The sequence below is a fragment of the Lithobates pipiens genome, unplaced genomic scaffold (genome assembly GCF_037356315.1).
Source record: "Lithobates pipiens isolate NorthernLeopardFrog02 unplaced genomic scaffold, aLitPip1_a1.2 Scaffold_10, whole genome shotgun sequence".
In the NCBI taxonomy this organism is placed as follows: Eukaryota; Metazoa; Chordata; class Amphibia; order Anura; family Ranidae; genus Lithobates; species Lithobates pipiens.
In genome coordinates, this window is record NW_027507686.1 from 10,432,821 (window position 1) to 10,448,074 (window position 15,254).

Below are 15,254 nucleotides of genomic sequence, written 5' to 3' on the forward strand. Positions count from 1 at the left end.
TCCAGCCATCCTGACCCCCCCCCCCCAGTGCCATGAACTCTGGCACCCCCCTGCACCGTGCCCTTCTGATCCCCTAGTATAGTGTCCCCTGATCCCCCTATAATTTAGCCTCCTGACCCCAACACTACATCCTGCTGACCTCTGTACACTGCCCTACATCCTACTTGCCTCTGTACACTGCCCTACATCCTACTGACCTCTGTACTCTGCCCTACATCCTACTGACCTCTGTACTCTGCCCTACATCCTACTGACCTCTGTACACTGCCCTACATCCTACTGACCTCTGTACTCTGCCCTACATCCTACTGACCTCTGTACTCTGCTCTACATCCCGCTGACCTCTGTACTCTGCCCTACATCCCGCTGACCTCTGTACTCTGCCCTACATCCCGCTGACCTCTGTACTCTGCCCTACATCCCGCTGACCTCTGTACTCTGCCCTACATCCCGCTGACCTCTGTACTCTGCCCTACATCCCGCTGACCTCTGTACTCTGCCCTACATCCCGCTGACCTCTGTACTCTGCCCTACTCCCGCTGACCTCTGTACACTGCCCTACATCCCGCTGACCTCTGTACACTGCCCTACATCCCGCTGACCTCTGTACACTGCCCTACATCCTACTGACCTCTGTATGCTGTTCTACATACTACACACAATAGATCCACGCTGCTCACAGGTGCTCCAACTTCAACGGCATGATCTCCTCACTGCAGGGTGCTCGCCCATTCACAGCTGAAGCAATAATGAAAGGAAAGTCCGGATGGCTACACACAAAACTTGGGATCCAAATGCCTGTGTGTTGCGTGAAGGGGGGGTGTGTCCCTTCCCTCCAATCGGCTCTCAGATATCTCTGCACTGAGCTCTGTAGTGTGTAATTTCAGCTCTCCGCCCCCTTTTTTCTGACGGCTCAGACAGGCTAAATAATTTCTGTACTTTGACTGTACAGCAGATATGGCTACAGATGAACAGGTACAGCTTATGTAGGAGGATTTGTTTAATCTCCGTGTACTACCTGAGGCCAGCCACTTCGCTGGGTATATGTGGAAGGGTTTACAACCGCTTTAACTCTAAATAAATGAGGGTAATGTGATCCGAAGTGCGACGCTTTATTTTTTTATTTTTTTTACAGTTTTGGTTTTATGCTGTTTTGCCGCCGCCGCGCACAACTTTGAGCCGAGCTATATTTGTTATATATGAACGCGACGCGGTTCCATCTTTTATGTTTTTAATGGCAGCTTTGGAGATTATATTGTGTCTGTATGCACTAAAAATAATTTCAGTGTGTTTTTTAATTGGGAAAATATTTTTCATCCGCGTTTGCGTGGGTTTTGTTCGGCACGCTCGCGTTAAATCAAGAATACTATCCTAATTGTAGTTATTTTTATTTATTTTTAGAAAATCTATAGATCGGGGAGAGTCTTCGGGGGAATTTTCCATACCGGGGCGTCCCTTCCTGCAATCCAATAGAAGAATTGCGGTGATAGGTCACTTTTCTGTCCACTTTGACCAGCGCCAATGTCCTTTTAGAAGGGACTAGGATCCATGTCTTCCCCTAGTAAAAGCACCTCCCACACAGTACAAAAAACACTGGCTAGGCACACCTTTAACCCTTTGATCGCCGCTGTTGTTAACCCCTTCCCAGCCATTGTCATTAGTACAGTGACAGTGCATATTTTTTTTTTTTTAGCACCGAACACTATTAGCGTCACTGGTCCCCAAAAGCCTGTCAAAAGTGTCACTTAGACCCCTTTCACACCAAGGGGACCATCTGTGCCACCTATCAGTGCCCATCTGTGCCACCTATCAGTGCCTATCTGTGCCACCTATCAGTGCCCATCCGTACCACCTATCTGTGCCGCCTATCCATGCCCCCAAACTGCTGCACCATTGTCTCCAGTGTGAAAGCCCGAGGGCTTTCGCACCGGAGCAGTGCGCTGGCAGGATGTCGGGGAAAAGTCCTGCCAGCAGCTTCTTTGGAGCGGTGAAGGAGCCGTGTGTTTACCGCTCCTCCACGCTGCTCCCCATTGAAATCAATGGGGCAGCGCTGCAATACCGCCGGCAAAACGCCGCTATTGCGGGCACGTTTTAACCCTCTCTCGGCCGCTAGCATGGGGTAAAAGTGCCCCGCTAGCGGCCGAAATGCGCCGCAAATCCGACGGTAAAACCCTGCTCAAAATATCTGCGTTTTACCGCCGACGCTATGGGCGGCTCAGTGTGAAAGCCCTCTTGGGGCCCGATTGTCCGCTGCAATTTTGCAGTCCCACTATAAGTTGCTGATTGCCGACGTTACTAGTAAAAATTGCCAGTAAACAACTCTTCAAGGATTACGGTGTTGCCGGCTCTTCTTACTACTATTACTAGTAAAGATAAATACAAATTCCAAAAGCCCATAGCTTGTAGACGCTACCCTGTTTCCCCTAAAATAAGACCTAGTGTGATTGTCGGTGATAGCTGCAATAAAAGCCCTACCCCCCAAATAAGCCCTAGTTAAAGTCCTTGTAGGTCTTCTTTTCAGGGTAGGGCTTATTTTTGAGGAAACAGAGTAGGGCTTATTTGGGTGGTAGGGCTTATATTGCAGCCAACACCGACAATCATGCTAGGTCTTATTTTAGGGGAAACGGGGTATCACTTTTTTGCTCTTACCAATCAATATACACTTATTGGGATTTTTATTTTTTTTTAACAAAAATATGTAGCAGAATACCGATTGGGCTATATTGATGAAATTCGATTTTTTTTTTATTAATTTAATTGGATACCTTTTTTTTTTTTTTTTTTTTTATTAAATTTTTTCAATTTTTTTTTCAAAAGTCTTTTTTTTTTGTGTTTATTTTTTATAAAATCCATACCAAACCCTTATCGCCAGCATGCAGCCCCTCCCCCACAACCCTGGCCCAGGGGTTGTGTGAGTGTGGGGGGGTGACTCATCAGAATTCGGAAGCCCCCTTTTAAAGTGAGCCCCTAGATCCTGCCTGCCCGCCCCCCCCCCTTTTACATGACTATGGGGTACAAAATACCCCTACTCGTTCACACACAAAAAAAATGAGCAAAGTAAATAAGAACCTGGAGCCAGACAAGTAAAAAAAACAAAATATATGTCCCCCTGAAGTAAATTCAGCGTCGATCACGATGAACGGCGCTCCGCTCGCGCGCATTGGGGGAAAAAAAACGATCCACGCCTGATTCTTGGCTCCCTTCGACTGACAGCTCCTCTTCTCACCCGCCCCAAAATAAGCTAAGGGGTGGGGTCACCTAGTGATCTCACTGGGTGACCTTTCCTCTTGTGATGTCATCGACCAGTTCATCCATGCCCAGTGTGGGTACACTCTCTTCATTAATGTATTGACCATTTATAAAGGAATCTGTTAGAGAACTTTCCCCTCACTTCCTGTTTTGGTTACAACACTTTACCAGAGAGGAGTTGAAGGTTATTATTAAAGCGGAGGTCCACCCTAAAGTGGACCTTCCGCTCATCGGAACCCTCCCCCCTTCCGGCGCCACAATTGGCACCTTTCAGGGGGGAGGGGGGTGCAGATACCTGTACAGTACAGGTATTCTGCACCCACTTCCGGGATAGCTCTCTGCGGAAAGGGGCATAGATTACGCCCCTTTCCGCAAGTGCCCACCCCTTTTCCGCAAGTGCCCCGCTGCCTGCTGGGAAACACACGGATCCCAGAGGCAGCGGGGACCGTCCTTATTGCGCAGCGCGGCTCGCGCATGCGCAGTAGGGAACCGGGAAATGAAGCCGAAAGGCTCCACTTCCTGATTCCCATACCCAAGATGGCGGCGGCAGCACTCGAGAGACGATCGAGAGATCGGCTTCGGGTGCCGACATCGCGGGCGCGCTGGACAGGTAAGTGTCACTATTTTAAAAGTCAGCAGCTGCAGTATTTGTAGCTGCTGGCTTTAAAAAATAAAAAAAAAAAGCGGAGTCCCGGCGGATTCCCGCTTTAAATTATATTTTATTAGACTAAAGGAAGACTGCGTTGTTGTGTCTGTGTCCCCTCTGGCAGATCTTTCCTCACTTCCTGTCTGGCAAAGCCGTTGTCAGTGGGACAGGAAGTGGGCGAAAATCTCTCTAAAGCCACCCCATGTAGCACTAAAAACCTAACAACAGGGGTTCTAATCCTTCCCCACTTTATCCTAAACCAGAAAATGTTTTTGGCTAGGCTTAAATAAACCTGGCTCAGGCCATTTGTGGCACAAGCATTGCGTTTTTTAAATAACAATCATCGTTATTGTTTACTGCCATGTATTTCTTGCAGGAATGGCCGCTTTATAATGATTCTGTATTTGTTAATTGAAGTGTCTGTTTCTTCCAGGAAGAAGGTGGAAAGCGATTACGATGCTCTCCAGGAGAGGCTGGGGTCTTTGCCCGAGAAGCTGTCCTATGATGTCATGGTGGGTGTTCTTCTTCTATTTCTCCTCTGGGCTCTGAATAAAGAGAAGGCGACATGTTAAATCTCAACTCCAGACACCTAAACATTCAATACCTAGAGGCGATTCAGTTCGCATTGTGCGCTATATAAGTATTTCATTCATTCATTCATTCAATACGGGGGGGGTACTTTCACCCCCTTCCTGCCCAGGCCAATTTTCAGCTTTCAGCTCATATGACGTTCCTCCCAGGATAATAGGACTCCCAACTGGCCATCATATTACAATAGGCCGGTCGGGAAGGGGTTAAACATATTCCTCAATAGCCACCGGATACTGGACTAGGGAGCGAGGAGCGCCCGGTGATCCGGAATATAGCAACTCTTAATGAAGGCAAAAAAAGGTATCCTGATCACCAAACGCCATGCAAGCCCATCTGTCAGACAGGTGGCAGCAGCCTTACATAGTTAGTAAGGTTGAATGAAGACACCAGTCCATCCAGTTCAACCTGAGCGAGTGTCTACAATTGTCCCTATCCCTGTACATTGCACACTCACATCAGTCCCTACCCTCAAGGAGCCCACAATCCAAGGTCCCTATTCATATACTAGGGACCAATTTTTTTTGGACAGAAGCCAATTAACCTTCCTGCATGTCTTTGGCGTGTGGGAGGAAACCGGAGCACCCGGAGGAAACCCACACAGGCACAGGGAGAACATGCAAACTCCAGGCAGGTAGTGTCGTGGTTGGGATTCGAACCAGCGACCCTTCTTACTGCTAACCACTACACCACTGTGCCGCCCCCTATAAGCCCAGCCGTAGCCTGGCTTTGTCTAGGCCGTGCTTTCCAACGCGTTTCGCACCATCCACGGGGCTTATTCATGAAGGACTTCCATGACTAAGCCCTGTGGGCGGTGCAGAGTGTGTCAGGGGCGTGGTCTAGATGGAGGCGGGTTGAGGCTACTACTACTTGTGTGCTGGACGGGCTTGCACGGTGTGCGGTGATGGGGATATCTTTTTTTACCTACAGATTGCAGGATGGACCGCGGAAATCCATCGGACATGGCTACAGAAGCCTGAGAGGAGACCCAAAGCTTTATACGGGTCCACAACTGTTGTTGGAGAAGGCGATCGTTTATTGAAAGTAAAACTAGTAGAAATCGAAGCCAACGTGGTTTGGGGAAACGCGTTGGCTCGATTTGTACTAGTTTTACTGTCAGTAAGTGGTTGCATTCTTCATCAGTCATATTCCGATCACCAGGCGCTCCTCTCTCTCTCTTTTCAAGTTTCTTCTCAGCTGAAGCAACATCTGTCATACCAGTAAGGTAGCAGCCCATATCTCCAAAGGGGGACCACCATCCACCCCCGGAACTACCTAATACCTATCCAGAACCGTTTAATCAGTCCAGCTGGGTCTCCAGCTCAAATTAACCAGTTCCCAACAATTGTCATGTAATTTGCTGTGATTGGTCACAGCGATCACATGGTACTGGTAGTGGGCCGATACAGTGATCAGTCATCGGCTGACCACCCAGATCTACGAAAGTTCCGCCAGGCTGTCATTTTGTTACAGGCCGGGCGGAACTTTCGTAAATCTGGGTGCTCAGCCGATGACTGATCAGTGTATCCGCCCACTACCAGTACCATGTGATCGCTGTGACCAATCACAGCAAATTACATGACAATTGTAAACAATGAATGGTTTCCTTTCATGCCATCCATTGTGTACAGTTATGTTGCTAGCTGTGATTGGTCACAGCGATCACAGACAGGGCCAATCACAGTCCATCGGTACCATGTGATTAGCTGTGGCCAATCACAACAGTAATCACTGAATGATTAAATGAGCAAATGGTTACTTATAACCATAAAATTCACAGCTATAAGCAACCATAGTGTGTAAAAAAAATAAAATAAAAAATAAAAATCCTGATCTAGAGTAGTACTATGGTCACAGCAAAACACACTGTTTCATTCAGTAAAAATGGTTGCTTATACCAGTGGAATTCATGGCTATAAACAATCATAATGTATAAAAATGAAAAAAATCCTGATCACTTCCCCAGAGTAGTACAGTGCTACTATGGTATTGTATTGTATGGTAATTGTAAAAAAAAACAAAAAAAAAAAAAAAGGAAAACAATGTAAGTAAAAAAAAAAATATATATAACAAAAATTACTTTATGTAAAAAAAAAATAAAGTCATTTTTGTTATATATATATATATATATATATATATATATATATATATATATATATATATATATATATATATATATTTTTTTTTACAAAAAGTAAAAAAAGTAAAAAAAAAAAAATATATATATAATTTTTTTTTTTTTTTTTTACTTTGTTTTCCTTTATGTAAAAAAAAATATATATATATATATATATATATATATATATATATATATATATATATATAATATATAAAAAACAAAAATTACTTTATTTTTTATTTTTTTTACATAAAGTAATTTTTGTTATTTTTTTTTTTTTTTTACATAATGTCACCAGTCAGTATCCCTGATCACAGCTACACCAATTATATGAGTTATATGATGACGCTGTACTATATGTAAAAAATATATAATCAATATATAATTTTTTTTTTTTTAAACCTTTTGGTCTTTCTTTTTTTTTTTTTTTTGTTTGTTTTTTTTTTTTTGTGTCGGGGCTTTCACATTGGAGTGAATTGAGCGGCTCTTTCAGGGCGCTTTACAGGCGCTATTTTTCGCACTATATCACCTGCAAAGCGCCCCAGTGTGAAAGCAGCCTAAGTGTCATTTCTGTCTGCTGCCTCCTTTCCTCTGCTACCAACTTCTGACAAGTTTTCCTGACACCAAGATAAAAGGTGACAGGGGGGGATCTCCAGAACACTGCCTGTGATTGACAGCCTCAGCTCTGTTCCTGTGTGCTGTGTCACCTCACTGGGTATATGGAAGGGTTTACAGCCACTTGGTTTGTTGGTCCCACTTGTTTTCCAGTCCTCTAGTGCACCCCTCTTGTCCAGCTTCAATGTTTACTGTTGTTTTTCTTCCCTAAGGTACCCTTCGGCCCGCTGGCTTTTATGCCAGGGCGGCTCGCCCAAACCAACGAAGTCACTGTTTTGCTCGGGGACAACTGGTTTGCTAAATGTTCAGCCAAACAAGCCATGGGTTTAGTTGACCACAGAAAAAAACGTGAGTACACACACCAGTGTTTGGTTGTTTTTTGTTTGTGGCTCGATTGTCAGTGAGCACCCGAAACAAAAAAATTTCATGTATTGCAGCTTACCAATCATTAGATGTGATGGCTGCATTCGTTTTCTTTTTTTTTTTTTTTTTAGGCTCCCCTAGTCTCCCCCCCCCCCCTCCCCCTCTGATTTCACCTGGTGATCTGGCCATTAACGCACCTCCCTTATTAAAGAGCCCCCCACTCTGGAGGAAGGTGCACAGGAGGCACAGCAAACACCCGCATTGTCAGTCTGGGGGAGATGGTGTTAGTTGTGCTAGCAGATTTAAATACACTAACAAATTGAAGCCAAACTCCATTTTTATAAGCAGTTACAGTAAACTGTTTTTTTTTTTTTCTTTTTCATTTTGGGATAAAGGTTTTCCATGAATAAAGATTGATCATTGTAAGCACCTCTGTCAGTGGTAAATGGTTTGTCTCATCCCTGTAACTGCTACATTTGTAGGAGAGCTTGTTCTTTTGAAAAAAAAAAAAAAAATCATACTTACTGGGCAGATCACCAGATGATGATACAGAAAAGGAAAAGGAATGCAGCCATCCCATCTAAGTATTGGTAAGCTGCAATATAATACATGTTTGCTTTTGGGTTTAATACTGCTTTAACCTACTTAAAGAATAGAGTACATTCACATCCGTTCTTGCCATCAAAGAGCTTACAATCTAAGGGCCCTATCTCGCTTAAATACAGTGCCTTGAAAAAGTATTCATACCCCTTGAAATTTCCCACATTTTGTCATGTTACAACAAAAAAACGTAAATGTATTTTATGTGATAGACCAACACAAAGTGGCACATAATTATGAAGTGGAAGGAAAATGATAAATGGTTTTCAACATTTTTTACAAATAAATGTGAAAAGTGTGGGGGGTACTTTTGTATGGCGCCCCCCGGAGTCAATACTTTGTAGAACCGCCTTTCTCTGCAGTTACAGCTGAAAGTCTTTTTTGGGGGTGTCTCTACCAGCTTTGCACATCTAGAGAGGGACATTTCTGCCCATTCTTCTTCTCTGCAAAATATCTCAAGCTCTGTCAGATTGGATGGAGAGCGTCTGTGATCAGCAATTTTCAAGTCTTGCCACAGATTCTCAATGTGATTTTAGGTCTGGACTGTGACTGGGCCATTCTAACACATGAATATGCTTTGATCTAAACCATTCCATTGTAGCTCTGGCTGGATGTTTCGGGTCGTTGTCCTGCTGGAAGGTGAACCTCCGCCCCGGTCTCAATAATTTGAAGACTCTAACAGGTTTTCTTCTAAGGTTGTCCTGTATTTGGCTCTATCCATCTTCCCATCAACTCTGACCAGCCTCCCTGTCCCTGCTGAAGAAAAGAATCCCCACAAGATGATGCTGCCACCACCATGTTTCACAGTGGGGATGGTGTGTTCAGGGTGATGTGCGCTGTTGGTTTCCCCCACACATAGTGTTTTGTTTTTAGGCCAAAAATTTCAGTTTTGGTCTCATCTGACCAGAGCACCTTCTTCCACATGTTTGCTGTGTCCTCCACATGACTTCTCACAAACTGCAAACAGGATTTCTTATGACTTTCTTTCCCCAATGTCTTTCTTCTTGTCACTCTTCCATAAAGGGCAGATTTGTGGAGAGACGACTAATAGTTGTCCTGTGGACAGATTCTCCCCCCTGAGCTGTGGATCTCTGCAGCTCCTCCAGTTACCATGGACCTCTTGGCTGCTTCTCTGATGAATGCTCTCCTTGCCCGGCCCGGTCAGTTTAGGTGGACGGCCATGTCTTGGTAGGTGTGCAGTTGTGCCATACTCTTTCCATTTTCAGATGATGGATTGAACAGAGCTCCGAGAGATGTTCAAAGCTTGGGGTATTTTTTTATAACCTAACTCTGCTTTAGGCCGGGTTCACACCGCTGCGATGCGGGAACGCCGCGAATCCGCGGCGTTTTCCCGCATCGCATTACTCCCGCCGGCAGTTCACACTGCCCTATGCGGACGGCTGGGAGTGTCAATGATATGTTAATGACACCCCCAGATCCGTCTGCATATCGCAGTGCGATCTGCCGACTCGCACAGGAATCGGATCGCATGGTGTGAACCCCCATGCGATCCGATTCTGTTGCGGACCAAAAAAAGGGTCCCGTGCGAGTTTGCTGCGGGAGCGATGCGAATTCAGCCATACTATCTGTATACTATCTGTATGGCTGAACTCGCATCGCTACGGAGATCGGATGTGATTTGAACCCGGCCTAATAATTCTCCACAACTTTATCCCTGACCTGTCTGGTGTGTTCCTTGACTTTCAAAACAAACCTCTGAGGGCTTTATACTGAGGTTAAATTGCACACAGGTGGACTCTATTTACTAATTAGGAGACTTCTGAAGGCAATTGGTTCCACTAGATTTTAGTTTGGGGTATCAGAGTAAGGCCCCTTTCACACTGGGGCGGGAGCGGCGTCGGCGGTAAAGCGCCGCTATTTTTAGCGGCGCTTTACTGTCATTTTAGCGGCGGTCTGCGGGCGCTAGCGGGGTGGTTTTAACCCCCGCTAGCGGCCGAAAAAGGGTTAAAACCACCCGCAAAGCGCCGCTGCAGCGGCGCTTTGCCGGCGGTATTGCCGCGCTGTCCCATTGATTTCAATGGGTAGGAGCGGTATAGGAGAGGTGAATACACCGCTCCTTCACCGCTCCAAAGATGCGGCTAGCAGGACTTTTTTCACTGTCCTGCCAGCGCACCGCCCCAGTGTGAAATCCCTCCGGCTTTCACACTGGAGTGACAGGGGCCGGTTTTTTTCAGGCGCTACACAGGAGCTATTTTTAGCGCTGTAACGCCTGAATACCGCCCATGTGTGAAAGGGGCCTAAAAGGGGGCTGAATACAAATGCCCCCCCCCCCCCCCCCCCCCCCACTTTTCACATATTTATTTGTAAAAAAAAGTTGAAAAACATTTATCATTTTTCTTCCACTTCTCAATTATGTGCCACTTTGTGTTGGTACATCATATAAAATCCCAATAAAATACATGTATGTCTTTGGTTGTAACATGACAAAATGCAGAAAATTTCAAGGGGTATGAATACTTTTTCAAGCCACTGTATACTAGGGCCAGTTTAGACAGGAGACAGTTATTCTGCCAGCGTGTCTTTGAAGGGTGGGAGGATTCTGGACTGCCTGGAGGAAACAGACAAGCACAGGGAGAACATGCAAACTCCATGCAGATAATGTCCTGACTGGGATTCAAGCTGAGAACCCTGGTGCTGCAAAACAGAAGTACTAAAAAATAAACCAATCAACTGATGTTTTTCTATATTTGCAGAATTTTTTAGAAACAAATCCTTTGGAAATGTGCCAGTATCGTGAAGATGTACTGAATATGTGTGGGGTTTTTTTTGTTTTTTTGTTTTTATCTTGCCTGGACAATGCTGTATTATTGGTTTTGTAGGACATGCATGATGTCACTCTAGGTGTGCCTGGTTAAATATTTTGACCATTCTGTCATAATGTCAAGTAATTAGAATAACAAAGAGCGTAAAGCCCAGTTTTATCAGATCTTTTTTTCTTTGTATTTTCACATTTGGTAGGGGGTTAGAACTTTTATCACTCTAGCCTTTTTTTCAGAACTAAAAGAAAAAATGTTTTACTGCATTTGAGCTTATGGTGGCAGGAGCTGGAGAGATGTTGGTGGAGGGAGCAGGAGTGTTGGCGGTGGAGGGAGCGGGAGTGTTGGCCGTGGAGGGAGCGGGAGTGTTGGCGGGGGAGGGAGCGGGAGTGTTGGCGGAGGAGGGAGCGGGAGTGTTGGCGGGGGAGGGAGCGGGAGTGTTGGCGGGGGAGGGAGCGGGAGTGTTGGCGGGGGAGGGAGCGGGAGTGTTGGCGGGGGAGGGAGCGGGAGTGTTGGCGGGGGAGGGAGCGGGAGTGTTGGCGGGGGAGGGAGCGGGAGTGTTGGCGGGGGAGGGAGCGGGAGTGTTGGCGGGGGAGGGAGCGGGAGTGTAGGCGGGGGAGGGAGCGGGAGTGTAGGCGGGGGAGGGAGCGGGAGTGTAGGCGGGGGAGGGAGCGGGAGTGTAGGCGGGGGAGGGAGCGGGAGTGTAGGCGGGGGAGGGAGCGGGGGAGGGAGCGGGAGTGTTGGCGGAGGAGGGAGCGGGAGTGTTGGCGCCGGAAAGTTGGTGGAGGAGGGAACGGGAGAGTTGGTGGTGGAGAGGGAACGGGAGAGTTGGTGGTGGAGAGGGAACGGGAGAGTTGGTGGTGGAGAGGGAACGGGAGAGTTGGCGGTGGAGAGGGAGCGGGAGAGTTGGCGGTGGAGGGAGCGGGAGAGTTGGCGGAGGAGGGAGCGGGAGAGTTGGTGGAGGAGAGGGAGCGGGAGAGTTGGTGGAGGAGAGGGAGCGGGAGAGTTGGGCGGTGGAGGGAGCGGGAGAGTTGGGCGGTGGAGGGAGCGGGAGAGTTGGCAGGGGAGGGAGCGGGAGAGTTGGTGGAGGAGAGGAAGCGGGAGAGTTGGTGGAGGAGAGGGAGCGGGAGAGTTGGCGGTGAAGAGGGAGCGGGAGAGTTGGCGGAGGAGAGGGATCAGGAGAGTTGGTGGAGGAGAGGGAGCGGGAGAGTTGGTGGAGGAGAGGAAGCGGGAGAGTTGGTGGAGGAGAGGGATCGGGAGAGTTGGTGGAGGAGAGGGATCGGGAGAGTTGGTGGAGGAGAGGGAACGGGAGAGTTGGTGGAGGAGAGGAAGCGGGAGAGTTGGTGGAGGAGAGGGATCGGGAGAGTTGGTGGAGGAGAGGAAGCGGGAGAGTTGGTGGAGGAGAGGGAACGGGAGAGTTGGTGGAGGAGAGGGAACGGGAGAGTTGGTGGAGGAGAGGGAACGGGAGAGTTGGTGGAGGAGAGGGAACGGGAGAGTTGGTGGAGGAGAGGGAACGGGAGAGTTGGTGGAGGAGAGGGAACGGGAGAGTTGGTGGAGGAGAGGGAGCAGGAGAGTTGGTGGAGGAGAGGGAGCGGGAGAGTTGGTGGAGGAGAGGGAGCGGGAGAGTTGGTGGAGGAGAGGGAGCGGGAGAGTTGGTGGAGGAGAGGGATCGGGAGAGTTGGTGGAGGAGAGGGATCGGGAGAGTTGGTGGAGGAGAGGGAACGGGAGAGTTGGTGGAGGAGAGGGAACGGGAGAGTTGGTGGAGGAGAGGGAACGGGAGAGTTGGTGGAGGAGAGGGAACGGGAGAGTTGGTGGAGGAGAGGGAACGGGAGAGTTGGTGGAGGAGAGGGAGCGGGAGAGTTGGTGGAGGAGAGGGAGCGGGAGAGTTGGTGGAGGAGAGGGAGCGGGAGAGTTGGTGGAGGAGAGGGAGCGGGAGAGTTGGTGGAGGAGAGGGAGCGGGAGAGTTGGTGGAGGAGAGGGAGCGGGAGAGTTGGTGGAGGAGAGGGAACGGGAGAGTTGGTGGAGGAGAGGGAGCGGGAGAGACATTGGATACAAATGCGGATCTATTTCAGTCAAAATATAAACCATATGGTAGTGTACAAGGTTGGATGGCAGTTGATGGTCACAAAGGGGTCACTAGGGGTTGTTTCTCTTGAAATGTAAAAGGTACAGGGTCATAATAGGAGCGCCAGACAAAATGTTCAGAGACCAGTGAACATGTACAATGTGTGTGTGACAATTTAATTCCTGGAATGCCTGCAGCATAGCACTATGGTGGTGAGTCAGTCAAAGGGTGTTCCGACATGTTCTAACCTGCACTCTTCTGGGTCACGGACCAGTGGACTCAGTTTTTATGGAGTAGTCGAAGAAATGGCACGCGTGTGCGTTGCGCTGTTGGGGGAAAATGAATGACGGGAATCTGGAGCTGCAGTTCGACATTCAATTTCGTGGGAAGATTGACAAAAGTGGAGTGAAAGTTTAGCTCTGTTACAGTACAGGCTAATGATGATAAACATTCCATGAAGAAATCGAGGGATTGTGAAAGGCATAGGCCATTTAAGGAGGGTCGGGAAGATGTCCGCGATGACGCAAGAACATGGGAAAATTTACGGGAATATATTTGGTGGAAAAACGAGTGGGTTGTCCAGCACAACAATGATCCTGCACATGGCTGTAGCTTGTAGAGTGGTGTAGTGACAGAGGAGGAATGGTACTTTGCAGCTCTTCTCCTTTCCCTCTTGATTAGAGAGGATGTTAATCAGGCTTCTTAAATGCTTACAGTGAGATTGGGGATCCAGCTCCGGCACGGATACATCCCACACCAGGGAATATACAATTTATCTCCGCGCCGAACCTAGTCTGTGAACGCCTCTGCTGACACGGCTGTAGAAGGAAGACTTCATTTAGGTCTTTAACCACTTCATGGCGGCACACTTTGTATGTTGCTGTGTTTTTTTTGCTTTTTTTTTTCATACTGATTCCAAAATTACATTGTCTGAATCAGAATGCCCATTACTAGCCCTTCAAGAAGAAAAGATCCTTTCCAAACCTGTCCCATTTATACTTGCCACCAATCCATTGCTGTGTTGGACCCGCCATAAATGACCTCGGTGTGGTGGAGCGTTTGATCTTCTAGTAGCATGCAGTACTGCCACCTGAGAAGTCACTACATCAACCCAGTGTAACTCGCCCCTAGGGTGGCCTCATGCACACTGGGCATAAAAAAGAGGCTTCTTCAGGTGTCTGGGGTTTGTAAATTCAGCCTGCAAAAGCAACTCTATGTAAGCCTCTATGTGACCATGCACATTTGGATGTTTACAGCCCTGGCCGAAAGTTTTGAGAATGACACGGGTAATAATTTTCACGAACTCTGCTGCTTCGGTGTTTTTAGGTCTTTTTGTCAGATGTTACTCTGGTATATTGAAGTATAATTACAAGCATTTCATAAGCGTCAAAGGCTTTTATTGACAATCACATTAAGTTTATGTAAAGAGTCAATATTTGCAGTGTTGACCCTTCTTTTTCATGACCTCTGCAATTCCTCCTGGCAGCTGTCACTCAACTTCTGAGCCACATCCTGACTTATGGAAGCCCATTCTTGCATAACCAATGATTGGATTTTGTGAGAATTTTTTTTTTTTGGTTCTCAATGGGATTAAGGTCTGGGGAGTTTCCTGGCCATGGACCCAAAATTTTGATGTTTTGTTCCCCAATCCAATTAGTTATCACTTTTGGCTCCACCAGTCTATGGGCGAAATATGTTGGGAAGTCCATCATATATTACTGCGTTGTTGAAGCTGTAAAATAATGGCACTGGCCATAATTTGTATCTCCTTTTTTTTTTTCAATCGCTTTCCTAATGAATTAATTTTTATCTTGGTTTTTCTAAATCAAGGAATGTTTTATACATTATATTTGATATTTCTTTCAATTTAATTGCACCTATAAAGTCCCAAACTTTACGCTTTCCTACTATCTAATTCTGGGATGTGGTGCCAAAGACGTATTGGTAGGCTCGTGTTCATAATAATCCGTGCTCCACCATCATTGTTCCTCACCTAACTGTTGGGTGGTTGGGTGAAGTTGCTCTCAGAGGATGTTTTTGTACCATTCTTTATTCATGGCTGTGTTCTTAGGCAAAATTGTGAGTGAGCCCACCACTCCCTTGGCTGGGAAGCAACCCCCACACATGAATGGTCTCAGGATGCTTTACTGTTGGCATGACCAGGGGCGGACTGACCATTCGGCAATACGGGCACTGCCCAAGGGCCCCGAGCCACTAGGGGGACCCATTAGG

General features: G+C 47.2%; 1 protein-coding gene across 2 annotated transcripts in view; it reads left to right on the top strand.

Moving 5' to 3' along the window:
* URI1 (URI1 prefoldin like chaperone) overlaps positions 1-15,254 on the top strand; it is a 157,390-nt gene that overhangs the window by 47,175 nt on the left and 94,961 nt on the right. Inside the window, exons 3-4 of one of the 2 annotated variants that reach the window (XM_077451523.1) lie at positions 4,329-4,407; positions 7,430-7,565. In XM_077451523.1, the coding sequence (XP_077307649.1) occupies positions 4,329-4,407; positions 7,430-7,565 (215 nt within the window). The remainder of the gene's footprint in view (positions 1-4,328; positions 4,408-7,429; positions 7,566-15,254) is intronic. The other variant, XM_077451531.1, reaches the window with a different exon arrangement.